At 39.7% G+C, this 13,289-nt stretch overlaps 1 protein-coding gene across 11 annotated transcripts in view; it reads right to left on the minus strand.

Annotated features, from left to right (window-relative positions):
- Positions 1-13,289, minus strand: part of ABHD18 (abhydrolase domain containing 18) — a 35,735-nt gene that overhangs the window by 21,748 nt on the left and 698 nt on the right. For 5 of the 11 annotated variants that reach the window (XM_037058559.1, XM_037058558.1, XM_037058557.1 and 2 more), the window contains exons 2-4: positions 6,038-6,159; positions 3,639-3,723; positions 876-976 (exon numbers count right to left, since the gene is read on the minus strand). In XM_037058559.1, the coding sequence (XP_036914454.1) occupies positions 876-976; positions 3,639-3,723; positions 6,038-6,129 (278 nt within the window). In that variant the 5' untranslated portion in view covers positions 6,130-6,159. Of the gene's footprint in view, positions 1-875; positions 977-3,638; positions 3,724-6,037; positions 6,160-11,852; positions 11,998-13,289 lie in introns of those variants that run through there. The other 6 variants (XM_037058554.1, XM_037058553.1, XM_037058550.1 and 3 more) reach the window with 4 other exon arrangements.

Genomic DNA, 13,289 nt, shown 5'->3' on the forward strand with positions numbered 1-13,289 from the left:
CAGGCATGTGCCTTGACTGGGAATTGAACTTGTGACCCGTTGGTTCACTGCCCATGCTCAATCCACCGAGCTACACCAGCCAGAGCTAAAAATTACTTTCTTAGCAATGTTCAATGTTCAAAAATACAATACAGACTTATTAACTACAGCCGCCACGCTGTCCATTATACCCCTAAGATTTACTTTACACCTGCCAGTTTGTACATTTTGACCCCCTCCCCAATTCTGCCAACCTCCCCACACCCCACCTCTCTCAACTACCAGTCGGTTCTATCTGGGAGTCTGCGGTCTTTTTTTTTTAAGACTTCACATATAAATGACATCATATGGTATTTGTCTTTTTCTCTTTTTTTCTTGGCAAGTCTAGCTGAAAGTTTGTCTCCTTTGTTTATCTTCTCAAAAAAAACCCCAGCTCTTATGTTTCACTGATCTTCTGTATTACATTTATAGTCTTTATTTCCTTTCTTTCTGCTGTGATCTATACTATTTCCTCTCTTCTACTAACTTTGGACTTGGTTTGTCCTTCTTTTTCTATTTTTTGGGGGTGTAAACTTAGGTTGTTTATTTGAGATCTTTCTTTTTTCTTAATTTGGGTGTTTATCCCTATGACCTTTCATCTTAGAACTGCTTTTGCTGCATTCCATAAGCTTTGGGTATGTTGTATTTTCATTTTCACTAGTCTCAAGTTATTTTTAAAAATCTTCTTACCAAAGCTCTATAATTTCAATCTCCATCCTCCCCATGTTTAATGGGAATAATGCTAAATAATTGTTGTAACTAATACTAAGTAATTTCAAATAACATGGCATTGATATTTTTATAATATAAATGTATGTAAACAAATAAGTACTTTAATTCTGAATAAAAATTCTTACCTCGCAATAACAGATTCAATTGGCATGATATTGGGCACATAGTGGGCCATAGGGGAGACAAAGTGTCCATCCAGGATCTTACAGTCTGACTGCTCTTCAATCTAAAAGAACAGCAAAACCAAGATGTATACACGGAAGCTCAGGTATCTAGTAGATAGATGTTTTTCTTTCTTTTCTTTCTTTTTTTTAAAAAGATTTTGTTAATTTATTTTTAAAAAGAGAGGGAGGGAGGGAGAAAGAGAGGGAGAGAAACACTGATGTGGGAAAGAGACACTGAGTGTTTACCTCTCGCACGCCCTCAACCAGGCAGGGACCTGGCCCACAACCCAGGCATGTGCCCTGACTGGGAACTGAACCAGGGACCTTTTGGTTCACAGGCCAGCACTCAATCCATTGAGCCATACCAGCCAGGGCAGATAGATGGTTTTTATAAAAAATTTCCATTTCAATTAAAAACTTTTCCAAGGTCTAGTATGTATCCTTTGTGACAACCCCATGTATTAAATAATCCACATATTTTCCAAGTGACATAAAATGCTAATTTACTCTGAGGTAAGTTTCATAAATTTTGACATATTACTTCCAATCCCTTGTAAGCTCTTCCTAGCCTTCTACTTCTGAACCCATATCACTCTGTGTTGGTCATGCTGAAGCTTCCTAACACCCAGTGACATATGACCAAACGAGTTTTTACTCACTACTGTTCTTTCTCAGGTATTCCTGATCTGATTGTACTCTAATGGCTCATCCAAAATAATTTTAGGAGTGTTTATGGACCTAAGGTCTAAAGTTAAATTCACTGTTTTCATTGGGATTGCACTGCATTTTTTGAAAATGGTAAGAAGATCTAAGATGTGTGTAATATGAAGATTTAATACAAGAAATCTTTACCTTTTAGTCATCCATTGTGCCTGCAAGTATAGTTTTAAAGTTTTCTTCTTATGTGTTTTGGAAAAACAAATTATTTATTAAAGGACCCAGTACAAACTAATGTAAAGGGAAACCTCTAAGGTCTTCCTTAAATTGGTATTTTACCAAATTCCCAGTGACCTCAAATTGTGTTGAGATAATAGGGAACTTAGTAAGAAAACAAAGTAATTTTAGAGCCATATATAATATAGATTTATTTTTTTTAAATATTTTTTTATTATTTATTTATCTTCACAGGGGAAAGGAAGGAGAGAGGAAGGAAACATCAGTGTATGGTTGCTTCTCGTGCATCCCCTGCAGGGAACTGGCCCCTGCTGGAAACTGGCGTGCAACCCAAGCATGTGCCCTGACTGGGAATCGAACCCTGATCGTCTGGTTCGCAGGCCCACACTCAATCCACTGAGCTACACCAGCCAGGGCCCATATATAATATAGATTTAAAAAGTAAGCTACAACTCAGTGGTAAAAAGACGAATAACCCAATTGAAAACAGGCCAGGTATTTCATAAGTATTTCCCCCAAAGAAGATGCACAATGGCTAATGAGCACATAAAATGCTCAGCATTGATCAGTAGGGGAAAACATGACAAAATCACACAAAAAAATACACTTTACACACCTTAGGATGGCCAAGAGAAGTACAAAAGTAATGAGAACGTGGGAAAATTGGAACCATCAAACACTGCTCGCAGGAATGTAAAGTGGTGCAGTTTGGAAAAACAGCTGCCGTTCATTAAAAGGTTGAACAGAGTTACCAATCAGCCAACGACTTCACGCCTCAATATATATCCAAAGAATTAAAAGCATATATCGACAAAAACATTTCTACAAGGATGTTCATACATTATTATTCATAATAGTCAAAAAAACAGAGACAACTCAAATGTCCACCAACTGTTAAATGGGTAAGTAAAATGCCAGATAGCCATATAATTCAGCCATAAAAAAGAATGATATACTGGTACATGCTTCATTGAATCATGAAACTTTGCTGAGTGAAATAAGCCAGACACAAGAACTGAAATCGTCTAAGCATATTCAGTATATAAAAGAGACAAAAGTAGGACTACTGTGGTTGAGGGCAGTGAGGGATGTGAAGCCCACTATCTGTGACACTTCCCCCAAAGTATCCCAAGTACATAAACCCAGAAAGATTTCACAGAAAAACATGTGGTTGCTTGACAGCAAAACTATTTCAAATACAGTAGGCCCTCATTTAATGTCATGGATAGGTTCTGTGACTTTAAGCAAAACAATATACAAGAAAACCAATTTTACCCCAGGCAATGATATCGACAAGAGTTAAGTTTCTACAATCTTATAACATTGTAACAAAATAACATTATTCAAAGGCCTGCTGTATATTTTCTCATCTTCCTCTAATTTTACAGCATTTTTCTTTCTACCATTCTCTCAGCAATTAACTATACCCCGTGCCATTTCTTGATGTTAGTTAACAGTTGTTTTTGCTAATAACTTTTCACGTAGTAATTATCCAACTAGTGTACTTTCCTGTGTTACTTCTACTTGTCTGAAATGTTGAATAATTTACTTTAACCCTTATAAACTTAAAGATAAAAAATGAGGCTCGAAAAGATCCAGCCCTCAAACATAAATGAATATAGCTATTATAAGCATCCTGTTAGAACATATACAGCATTTTAAAATATTAAGTGAAAAAAATCTACATTGTATTCATGTTTTAATGTTTACTGTTATTATACTCTTAATAACATTCAATCTATTCTTAACATGCTTAACATTCAATCTATTCTTGCCACATATGTACATTAAACCAGAATTTCTATAATTGCATTTATTTTATTTGCATACCTTATCGATGTATACTGGATAATCACTTGAAACCAGATTCTGACATTTTTCTCGATTTCCAATTATCTTCCTGAATTCAAAGAGTCTGTTATAGTAAGGGGAAAAAGGAAAAAATTCAGTGCAGCCATATGTTGAAACTGATAAATAGTGAGTAAAAATTAGCAAGTCCAGTTTATAAAACATGTTAAAATTTAGTTTTAATCATCTAAGAAAAAAATTAGGCTCTTCCTTTTTGAAAGCTGGACATTTTACCTCATTAAAAATATGAGAAATATCATTGTTCAGAAAGTAATTAACATATATAAGACTCAAAATTAAAGGCACAGAATTAAAAAATTTATTTTCTTAAGTCCAGATATTCCATGAGCTATAGTATATCCCAACTTTGTAGTCATTACAAATTCAATTTACCCAAGAATGCTCAGTCCCAGGAAATTCTAATCAACTTTAAAATTATTAAAGTTAAGGCCCTGGCTGATGTGGTTCAGTGGACTGAGTGCTGGCCTGTGAACCAAAGGCTTGCAGGTTTGAGTCCCAGTCAGGGCACACGCCTGAGTTGTAGGCCAGGTTCCCAGCAGGGGGCACTCGAGAAACAACCTCACGCTGATTTCTCTCTCCTCTTTCTCCCTCCCTTCCCCTTTCTCTAAAATAAAAGCATTGCAAAAGTATTAAAGTTAAAAATCTAGTCTGTGTTTCTAAGAGCTCTTTATTATTTTTTTACAAACTAATTACTTTTAAAATAGTTCAATTTATATGGGTTAAAATAAGATAAATAATTAAAGAGAGAAAAAGAAATAATTTCATTTTTATATTGTTTAATGTTTAATTTTCATATGTATATTTCAAAGGACTTTAAAAGTGAAATAAAATTTTATTTATTTATTTTTGTTCTTTTTAAAAATTGATTTGAGAGAGAGAAGAAGCAGGGAGAGTAAGACAGGAAGATAGGGAGAAAGAAAGAAAAAGAGAAAAACACTGATTTGTTGTTCCACTTGTTTGTGCATTTGATACAGGGTGCAGCCAAGGCGAGGCCCAGGAAAGATTTGGAATGGTGTCCAGCACTCAAAGTGTATAGGAATATTGGAGAGACATATAAGATGTCCTCACCCCTTCCCCCCACAGGTGTGAGTTGGGGGAAGGGACACGTAGACCAGGAACATGCAGGGCTGTTTTGTAAAGCCACAGCCCTGCAGCTAATCCATGGCCTGGTCATTTAACATATCTATAGCCTTTGGCAGGTCACTTGGATATGTTAAATGACTGTGGCCATGCTTGGAGCTAGGGGAATGAAGTCACTTCCCTCCAAGATGTGACTGGGGGGCAGATCCCCTGAGTTACAGCGCCTGCGTGGGGGCTTGGAGGAGATTGGCTCTAGGACATGGGACCATACCTGCCCAGACTAACAATGGAGCCCAGTAAACTTGTAATAATACAGAAATACTGGCAGGTGTAACTGATCGTGGGAGGAATCGGAAATAGGGGTACAGAGGAAGATGGGCAAAGGGGATTTAAACCCAGACACAGCAGCCATTAGGGAGAGAGACACGCGGTTTCAGCAGAGTTAGGACCCCCTCTTCTAGTCATGAAAGAGAGAGCCATGTGGTTTTGCCAGAGTTAGGACCCCCTCTTTCCCAGGTGAAAGGGAAGACCACGCAGCTTTGCCGGAATGGAGATCCCTGCAGCCAGGTAAAGAAGAAAGACGCACTTTTGGTGGAGTGCGGCTTTGGTAGAAGAGGCCCACGGGGCTCCGAGGTGCTCCCTTTGGCCGAGTGGCCTGGAAAGCAGGAGAGACTTTGACTGGAACTTGGTACAAAGAACTCTTGCCACTGAAAGGTGCCACATGACTTTGGATTAATTGGAGATCTTGCCTGGACAGGAGACACAGCTCACGTGCCAGCGACCTGAAAAATGGACGTGTGCTCTTTTCCTGATTTTTATTCAGTACCTGGAGTTGGGACAGTGGGAGAAGGGAGAGCTGTGTGTGTGTGTGTAGGTGTATACCCTTAAAGACTTTAATATTTTAATGAAGGCATTAGGCCTGAATAGCATTAAGTAAACATTTTGTTTCCTTTCACAAATCTCTGGCATTGAGAGACATCTTTCCAATTGGCGGTGGACAGAAGAGCCCAATAGATAATTAGTATACCGTCCTTGGGAGGGGCCTGTTTTCTGAAGCAGTTTTTGGCATCCCTGGGTGGGCCAAGTATTGCCCCTCCTCGGACCCTTGTTCGGTAACACATTCACTGATTGATTCTTGTATATGCTCCAACTGGGGATCAAACCTCCAACCTTGATGTATTGGGACAACACTCCAACTGAGATTCCCGGCCATAGCCAAAATAAAAGTTTAAAAGTTTACTGAAACAAAGTCAGAACAAGCATTCAGAAAAAACGCTTACCTTTTAAGATCCTCTGGCCTTCCCCATCCTCTGATAAAAAGTTTTGTGAGAAGAAGTCTCCGGTATAGAACATCTAACTTGCTCACACCCATCAGTAGTAAACAAACATCTATGAAATAGAATTGAAATTACTCTAAAATATTTTATTTCATGCAGCAGGTCAGTTTTCTAACCTTCTCTTTAAATATCAGGTAAAAATTAAAGATTGATCCACTCTCTTACCGCTTTTAAATATATAATACAGTATTGCTAACCACAGTGACCATGCTATAAATTATATCCCCAGCACTATTTACCTTATAGATCCTAATAGTGCTCACCACAAGGAAAAAGTTCCAAGTTCAGTTTAACTAAACTTACTGTAGTAATCATTCCACAGTTACATCCTTAAACTAATACAATAGTATGTATCAATCATATCTCAGTGAGGCTGGGAAGAAAAATTAAATACTGAGATTGAACTACCAACCCTGTGTTTATTCTTTTGGAAGTAAGACACGAGACACAGAGTAGAAGAACCGGATGAAAACAGAAGGTGAAACAGAGCCCTCAGCTTCACTAAACTGAATTCCTCGAGTGCACTGACTTCCCATCCTCAGCACAGTGACAGACAGAAACACTCAACATTTGTTGGGTAATAACGGTAGTGGCCAGAAGAAAAAAAGAAAAAGCACAAACAAAAATGTAGTGGCTAAGAGGTATACAGTACTGTGTTATTTGCCAGGAACCATTCAGAAAACTACACGCACGTACACATCCACACACATTCTCATTTAAACCCTCCAACAACTTTATAAAGAAGAACTGATTTCCCTAAAATGAGGAAACTGAGGCACAAAGAGGGCAGGTGATTTACCTAAGGTCATACCGCAGTTGGGAGGCGGAACTAAGACTGAATCCCAGGCACACAGCTCAAGATCTAACTACCATAAACACTGTCTGCTACACTCCAGTGCAGGAAAAGTAATGATTAATCAGCGCTACTGCCTGTGTACCACTTATCCCCCGTTCCCAAGTAGTTCCAAAACTTTTGTTTGCTTTATTTTTTATTTCATTTTATTTTTTTCACCAATAACTTTATTTTTTTAAATATATTTTATTGATTATACCATTACAGTTGTTCTATTTCCCCCCTTCATTCCCCTCCACTTGCACACTCCCTCCCCCACCATTCTCCCCCTAGTTTATAACCAGGTGTCTCAAGTTCTTTAGATTCTATATTTCCCCTACTATTCTTGCCCTCCCCCCTATCTATTTTCTACCTACCATCTATGCTATTTTCTGTACCTTCTCCCCCACTTCTCCTCCCACTCCCCTGTTGCTAACCCTCCATGTGTTCTTCATTTCTATGGTTCCACTCCTGATCTAGCTGTCCTCTTGGTTTGCTTTTGTTTTAGGTGTGGTTGTTAATAACTGTGAGTTTGCTGTCCTTTCACTGTTAATATTTTTCATCTTCTTTTTCTTATATAAGTCCCTTTAGCATTTCATATAATAAGGGCTTGGTGATGATGAACTCCTTGAACTTGCCCTTATCTGAGAAGCAAGGGCAAGTTGCCTTTATCTAACTTATATAACTTGCCTTTATCTGTCCTTCCATTCTAAATGAAAGTTTTGCTGGATAAAGCAATCTTGGCTGTAGGTCTTTGGATTTCATGACTTGGAATACTTCTTTCCAGCCCCTTCTTGCCTGTAAGGTCTCTTTGGAGAAATCCGCTGACAGTCTGATGGGTACTCCTTTGTAGGTGACTGTCCCCTTATCTCTTGCTGCTTCTAGGATTCTCTCCTTCATTTTAGTCTTGGCTAATGTAATTACGATGTACCCTGGTGTGTTCCTTCTTGGGTCCAACTTCTTTGGGACTCTCTGAGCTTCCTGGATTTCCTGGAAGTCTATTTCCTTTGCCAGACTGGGGAAGTTCTCCTTTATTATTTGTTCAAATAAGTTTTCCACTTGTGGCTGTTTCTTTCCCCCTTCTGGTACCCCTATAATTGGATGTTAGAACGTTTAAAGATGTCCTGGAGGTTCCTAAGCCTCTCCTCATTTTTTTTGAATTCTCATTTCTTCATTCCTTTCTGGTTGGATGTTTCATTCTTCCTTCTGGTCCATTCCATTGATTTGAGTCCCAGTCTCCTTTCAATCGCTATTGGTTTCCTGGACATCTCCCTTCATTTCAATTAGTTTAGCCTTCATATGTTCGTCTAATTTACGACTATAATCAACCAGTTCTGTGGGCATCCTGATAAACAGTGTCTTGAATTGTGCTTCTGAGAGTCTGGCAATTTCTCGGTCGCTGAGAGTTATTGGCTCTGGGACTTTGAGTTCTTCTTGCGCCATCTTTTGGGCTGTTTGTGCCTGTTCCATAGCAAGATCGGAGCCCTAAGGTGTTCACTAGAGCAGGGTAGCTAAGTCGCTGGGCTGTGACGCTATATGTGGGGGCGGGGTCAAAGAGGAACAATGGCGTCCTGTCTGCCGCTTGCCCACCTGCCGCAGCGGCCCCCACAGGTGCTGCAGCTGCCACTGTTACCAGCCCGAGCGTTTCGTCCCACTGCACACGAGTGTGCCACCGCCGTCAGCCATCGCCCCCTGGGGCCTGCATGGTCCGTCTCACTGTGCACAAATGTGGGACCATGGTCAATCTGCCCCACACCCTGACTGGGTCTGGGCTGCCTACGCGCCTAGGTCGGGGGATCCGTCCTGCCCGACCCTGCTCTCTGCTGGCTCCGCCCCTCTTACCGTCCCCGTTGAACGGTTAGATGTAGTCGGACTTACGTATAATTCAATTTTCTGTCCTTTGGCTGTGTCTTTGTTCTCCAAACCTTAGTTGTATTCAAACTTGGTTGTGGGAGAAGGCACAGTGTTTCCACCTATGCCTCCATCTTGGCGGAAGTCCTCTGTTTGCTTTATTTTTTAATATTTATGTCTGTCTTTTCAAATTGAATGGTGTAGTTCTGATTTGGGGGAAAAACCTGATTCAGGTTCTGGGTTTATTATAATTAAAAAATGAAAAATGGAAACTTGTGTTCCCATCAATGAGCTTTAAGAACACTTATCTACTGCCCTGGATGGGGGGCTACGTTGGTGGGAGCACTGTCCTCTGCACCAAAGAGTTGTGGGTCTGATTCCTGGTCAGGGTACATATTTAGCTTACAGGTTCTCCAGAGCCCCCTCCATTATTTCAGCATGTCACTTTTTTTTCACATCTTCCTTTTTGTGTCCACATAGCTTCCACCTGCTTGATCTGATTAATCTCTGAAGACTGTAAAAATTTCAATTCTTTTAAAATGTGGCCTTTCCTGCTCCTTGCCAGCACCTTTCACTGTAATCCTCATCATATAAAACACAGGTCATTCATTTTGTGAAAATGAACCAAGTTATACTTATGACTTGTACACTTTTAAGTTATATTTTACTTTTAAAAAATTTTTACTTAACCCTGGCTGGTGTAGCTCAGTGGATTGAGCACAGGCCTGCAAACCAGAGGATCGCGGTTCGATTCCCAGTCAGGGCACATTCCTGGGTTGCAGGCCAGTTCCCTGCAGGCCAACTCCCAGCAGGGGATGTGCGAAAGGCAACCATACATTGATGTCTCTCTCTCTCTCTCCTTCCCCTCTAAAGATAAATAAATTAATTTAAAAAAAAGAAAAAGAAAAAAAGGATCGGCTTTGTGCATAATCAAAAGTTTAAAAAAATTTTTTTTTACTTAAAGAGCAACAACTACAACAAAGTGTAGTGAACTCCTAAGTTGTTTCCTTCGTAATAAAGCTGTCATCATATGCATAGCGGCTCCCTGAGTTCTTTGAGTGCTCCAGCAAACTATCAATCCACAGGAGACACAGCAACCCCCCAACTGGTAGCCAAGTCAGAGTGTGGCTGGCATCAGAAGTAATGGCCCTGGGGCACTGAGCCCTTGGCTTGTGGGATCTGCACTGCCTCCTGCGGTGTGATCTGGGAGTGATCAGTGCCAGAGTTCTGAAGTATGCCGGGTGAAAATGGAACGGTTTACTCTTTACCAAAATTACGAATGCTCCACATCGTAATTATGGGGCCAAATCCCCCGTTTTAAAAAACAAATTTAGGTATGTAACTCTATTCGGGGGGTTCTATAGCATAAGGAAAGATAATTCTGAGACATGAATGGGACTTATAATTATTTCACTCCTTGTGTCATTCTGGAATTGTTAAAAAGTATCACTGATACATTTTTGTGCACATTTACTATACTGCAGAAGAACAGTGGCATGTCATTAGAATACAGGACTTCATTGTCCTTTTGAACTATTATAGGCCACTTACAGGCCTATAAGTGGGGGGTGAATATCTATTTTCTCTATAGTGGCAGGAAAAGGAAGGGGGTCAATGTCTTCCTTTGCAACATCCACAGCATCAATGGCAATAAGCAGACTCCATGTTAGTGGAACATTTTTATTTTAACAGTAAGAAGCACTAAACTGGTCATGAGACATCCCATTTTTCTAGGCAATATTCTTCAAGGTTGGTAACAGATAAAAAAAAGTAAGACAAACATAGAAGTAGAAGGCTATAAGGGAAATAGGAAAGAACCTGAGAACAATGAACTTTTCAAATGTTCTGTAAACTACTAGTAAAATTGTTTAGTCATTTCTAACTTTTATCCCTATAGTAGAAAAGCCTTCCCAACCACTTTAATTCCATGTAATACGGGTCATCAGGCTCCAAATCAAGAGCCAGCACATCCCTTGCTGTATTTACATGCCAGCAAACAATGGACCAGGAGAAAAAGACAGCAAATAAATACACACTTAACTTACACAGATCTTCTTAAATCTCATTTCGGTTCCAAGAACAATGTATAAAGACCAGGTTTCCTGGGATACTGTAAATACATAGATCTTTCTGGGCAGGGCTAGCCGCTATCCAGCACCACCACGAAGAGATAATAATCCAAGCCCAGGGTAAAGAACACTCCGATGTACCTTAGGAGGCACCATCTGGAGCCACGCCAGATCCTTAAAGCCCCCGCATCAGGCTAGTCTGACACTAGTGAGCTTCCGCAGAAACAGGACCCACTTTTGAAGTATGTATCAAAACAGACTGGCATACCTGTCACCTATACATTGATATAGCCAAGGAAACAGGGGAAAAGCAAGTGAAACAAAAATAGAAATTCTTGCACAATGCCAAAGAATGAAAAGCCTTTCCTAAAAATGAGCTCCATTGATAGTGGCGCTCTGCAGTTCCTACGTCATCTAGTACTTTTATCTCCTATCGCTTTCATACATGAGCGTTTAAACAATGCAACCCGAATTTTTTCTGGACTTTATCTTCATATAGTTGATACATAGCTCAAAATCACAAATGAGTTTTTAGAAAAAGACCACCATGTACAATTTTATTCCACAAAAATAGAGACCTAATTTTTACCTTATACCTTTACTTTTAAATTACTTATTTTCAATATAAGTAGCAGAAAAGAGTTTAGATATCCCAGATATCCACTATTAAAATCTACTAGGCTACATCAACAAATTCAATTGTTTTAGTCTCATACCAAAGAGCAGGAAAACTGGCAGTTCATGTGTTCATTTGTTTGGAGGGGTGAACACCTATTTAAGCAGTCATCCAAGGGAACCCACGGGGTGGGTTGTCTCAGATCCTATGTGGCACACTCAGCAAATAATCTAATCTCTTTTCAAACTTGGCTCCTCTTTTCCACAGGCTGTTAAAAATACATTTTTAAAAGGGTTTCTAAAAGTGGTTACTTTGTTTGGTGCTATGTGTGTTCCTAAGAAATAATTTTTTCTTGCATTAAAAAAATTTGGTACAATACACAGAGCTTACTTAGATTTCACCAGGTTACGTGCGTTCCATTCCATGCGGGTTTGTGACCCAAAGTCATCACTTGGAGGCAGCAGTGGAAAATAGTACAGTCAGAAGGCCTGGGGTTCTTCCACTAGCTGTGTGACCTTGAGTAAGCCACCTTAATCTATAAAAGGGGAATAATACCAGACCAGATACATAATAGCAAATTATTTCACTTATATAAAATTGATTTTATACCTGTTCTGATATATTTCAAGAGATAATGGAAAAGATTTTTCATTCTTTTTACAGGAAGGCTGGTGGTGAAAAGTACAGGCTTTACCATCAGAAGTCCTTTATTTCTTGGATTCTAGCTCTGTTCTTTATTAGCTGTTTATTAGCTGTGTGACTCTAGGTACATTACTTAATCTCCATGCTTTCAAATTCCTTGTGCACTTGAGACAACCCCACTCCAACAATTGTTATAGGGATGAAATGAGGTAACTCTATAAGCATTCATTCAATGAGCAACAACTATTTTGCTTGGTGCAACAGAGGTTAAAAATCCCTTTGTATAAACATACACACACACACGCATGCCATACACTGTACTAGACTCCAGAGATTAAAAGAAAAGCTGATAATACAGTAAAACAACATTATAGCAAAAAAATTTTTTTGAACCTATGTACTTTCTTGGAACCAGTTATAGGAATCTGACATGTTTCTGTGAGCTATTATCAAACAACTCTGCCAGACTGAATCCAAGTACAAAATATCAGTTCTGGATTCAGAAGACAATTCTGAACTAATACAAAACACATGCCAAGTTTCACTGTTCCCCAGCGGAATGTGTCTGACAGAATACACGGAAGGTCACAAACAAGACAAAGACCAGAACTGATGGCACACACCACGCAACGTATAACTAGCACAGGGCCCGGCATAGGGTAAGTGCTCAGAAACATAGATCGAAAAGAACTGAATTTGGGTCCAACTCAGCCACTACCACACCGAGTGACTCTGGGTAAGGTACTAACTTCTCTGCACCTTACTTCTGTAAAAAATGGAGAAGTGGCATAGGACAGTTGTGATTAAATGAAATCATATGAGAATGTACTATAACCTCGCTAACACAGTAATTATGACAAACATGGCCACAGCTACCAATTAGCTGATAAGCCTACTTGCAAGGGTAAGATGGTAATCTGTAAACACCAGGAAAGACACAGCATCAAGATCAACTGGGACGGCGGGTGGAGGGGGACCAGAACATATTTTCTAAAAATGTCATTTTTCTTGTGATGAAAAGAGCTGGCCATTGCTAAACTGCTGCTGTGCCTTTTCTAACCCCAGGTTACAGCAGCAGTCTTTGAGGAAGACCTCAGACGGCGCAGGCGGCGGTGGAGTGCAGATTTAGGGATCAGGAGATGAACAGGGGCTGGACCCCATCTTCAGGGCCCCATCCAGGACCTA

The sequence above is a fragment of the Sturnira hondurensis genome, unplaced genomic scaffold (assembly GCF_014824575.4).
Source record: "Sturnira hondurensis isolate 20B ecotype Veracruz unplaced genomic scaffold, ASM1482457v3 Scaffold0010128, whole genome shotgun sequence".
Taxonomy (NCBI): Eukaryota; Metazoa; Chordata; class Mammalia; order Chiroptera; family Phyllostomidae; genus Sturnira; species Sturnira hondurensis.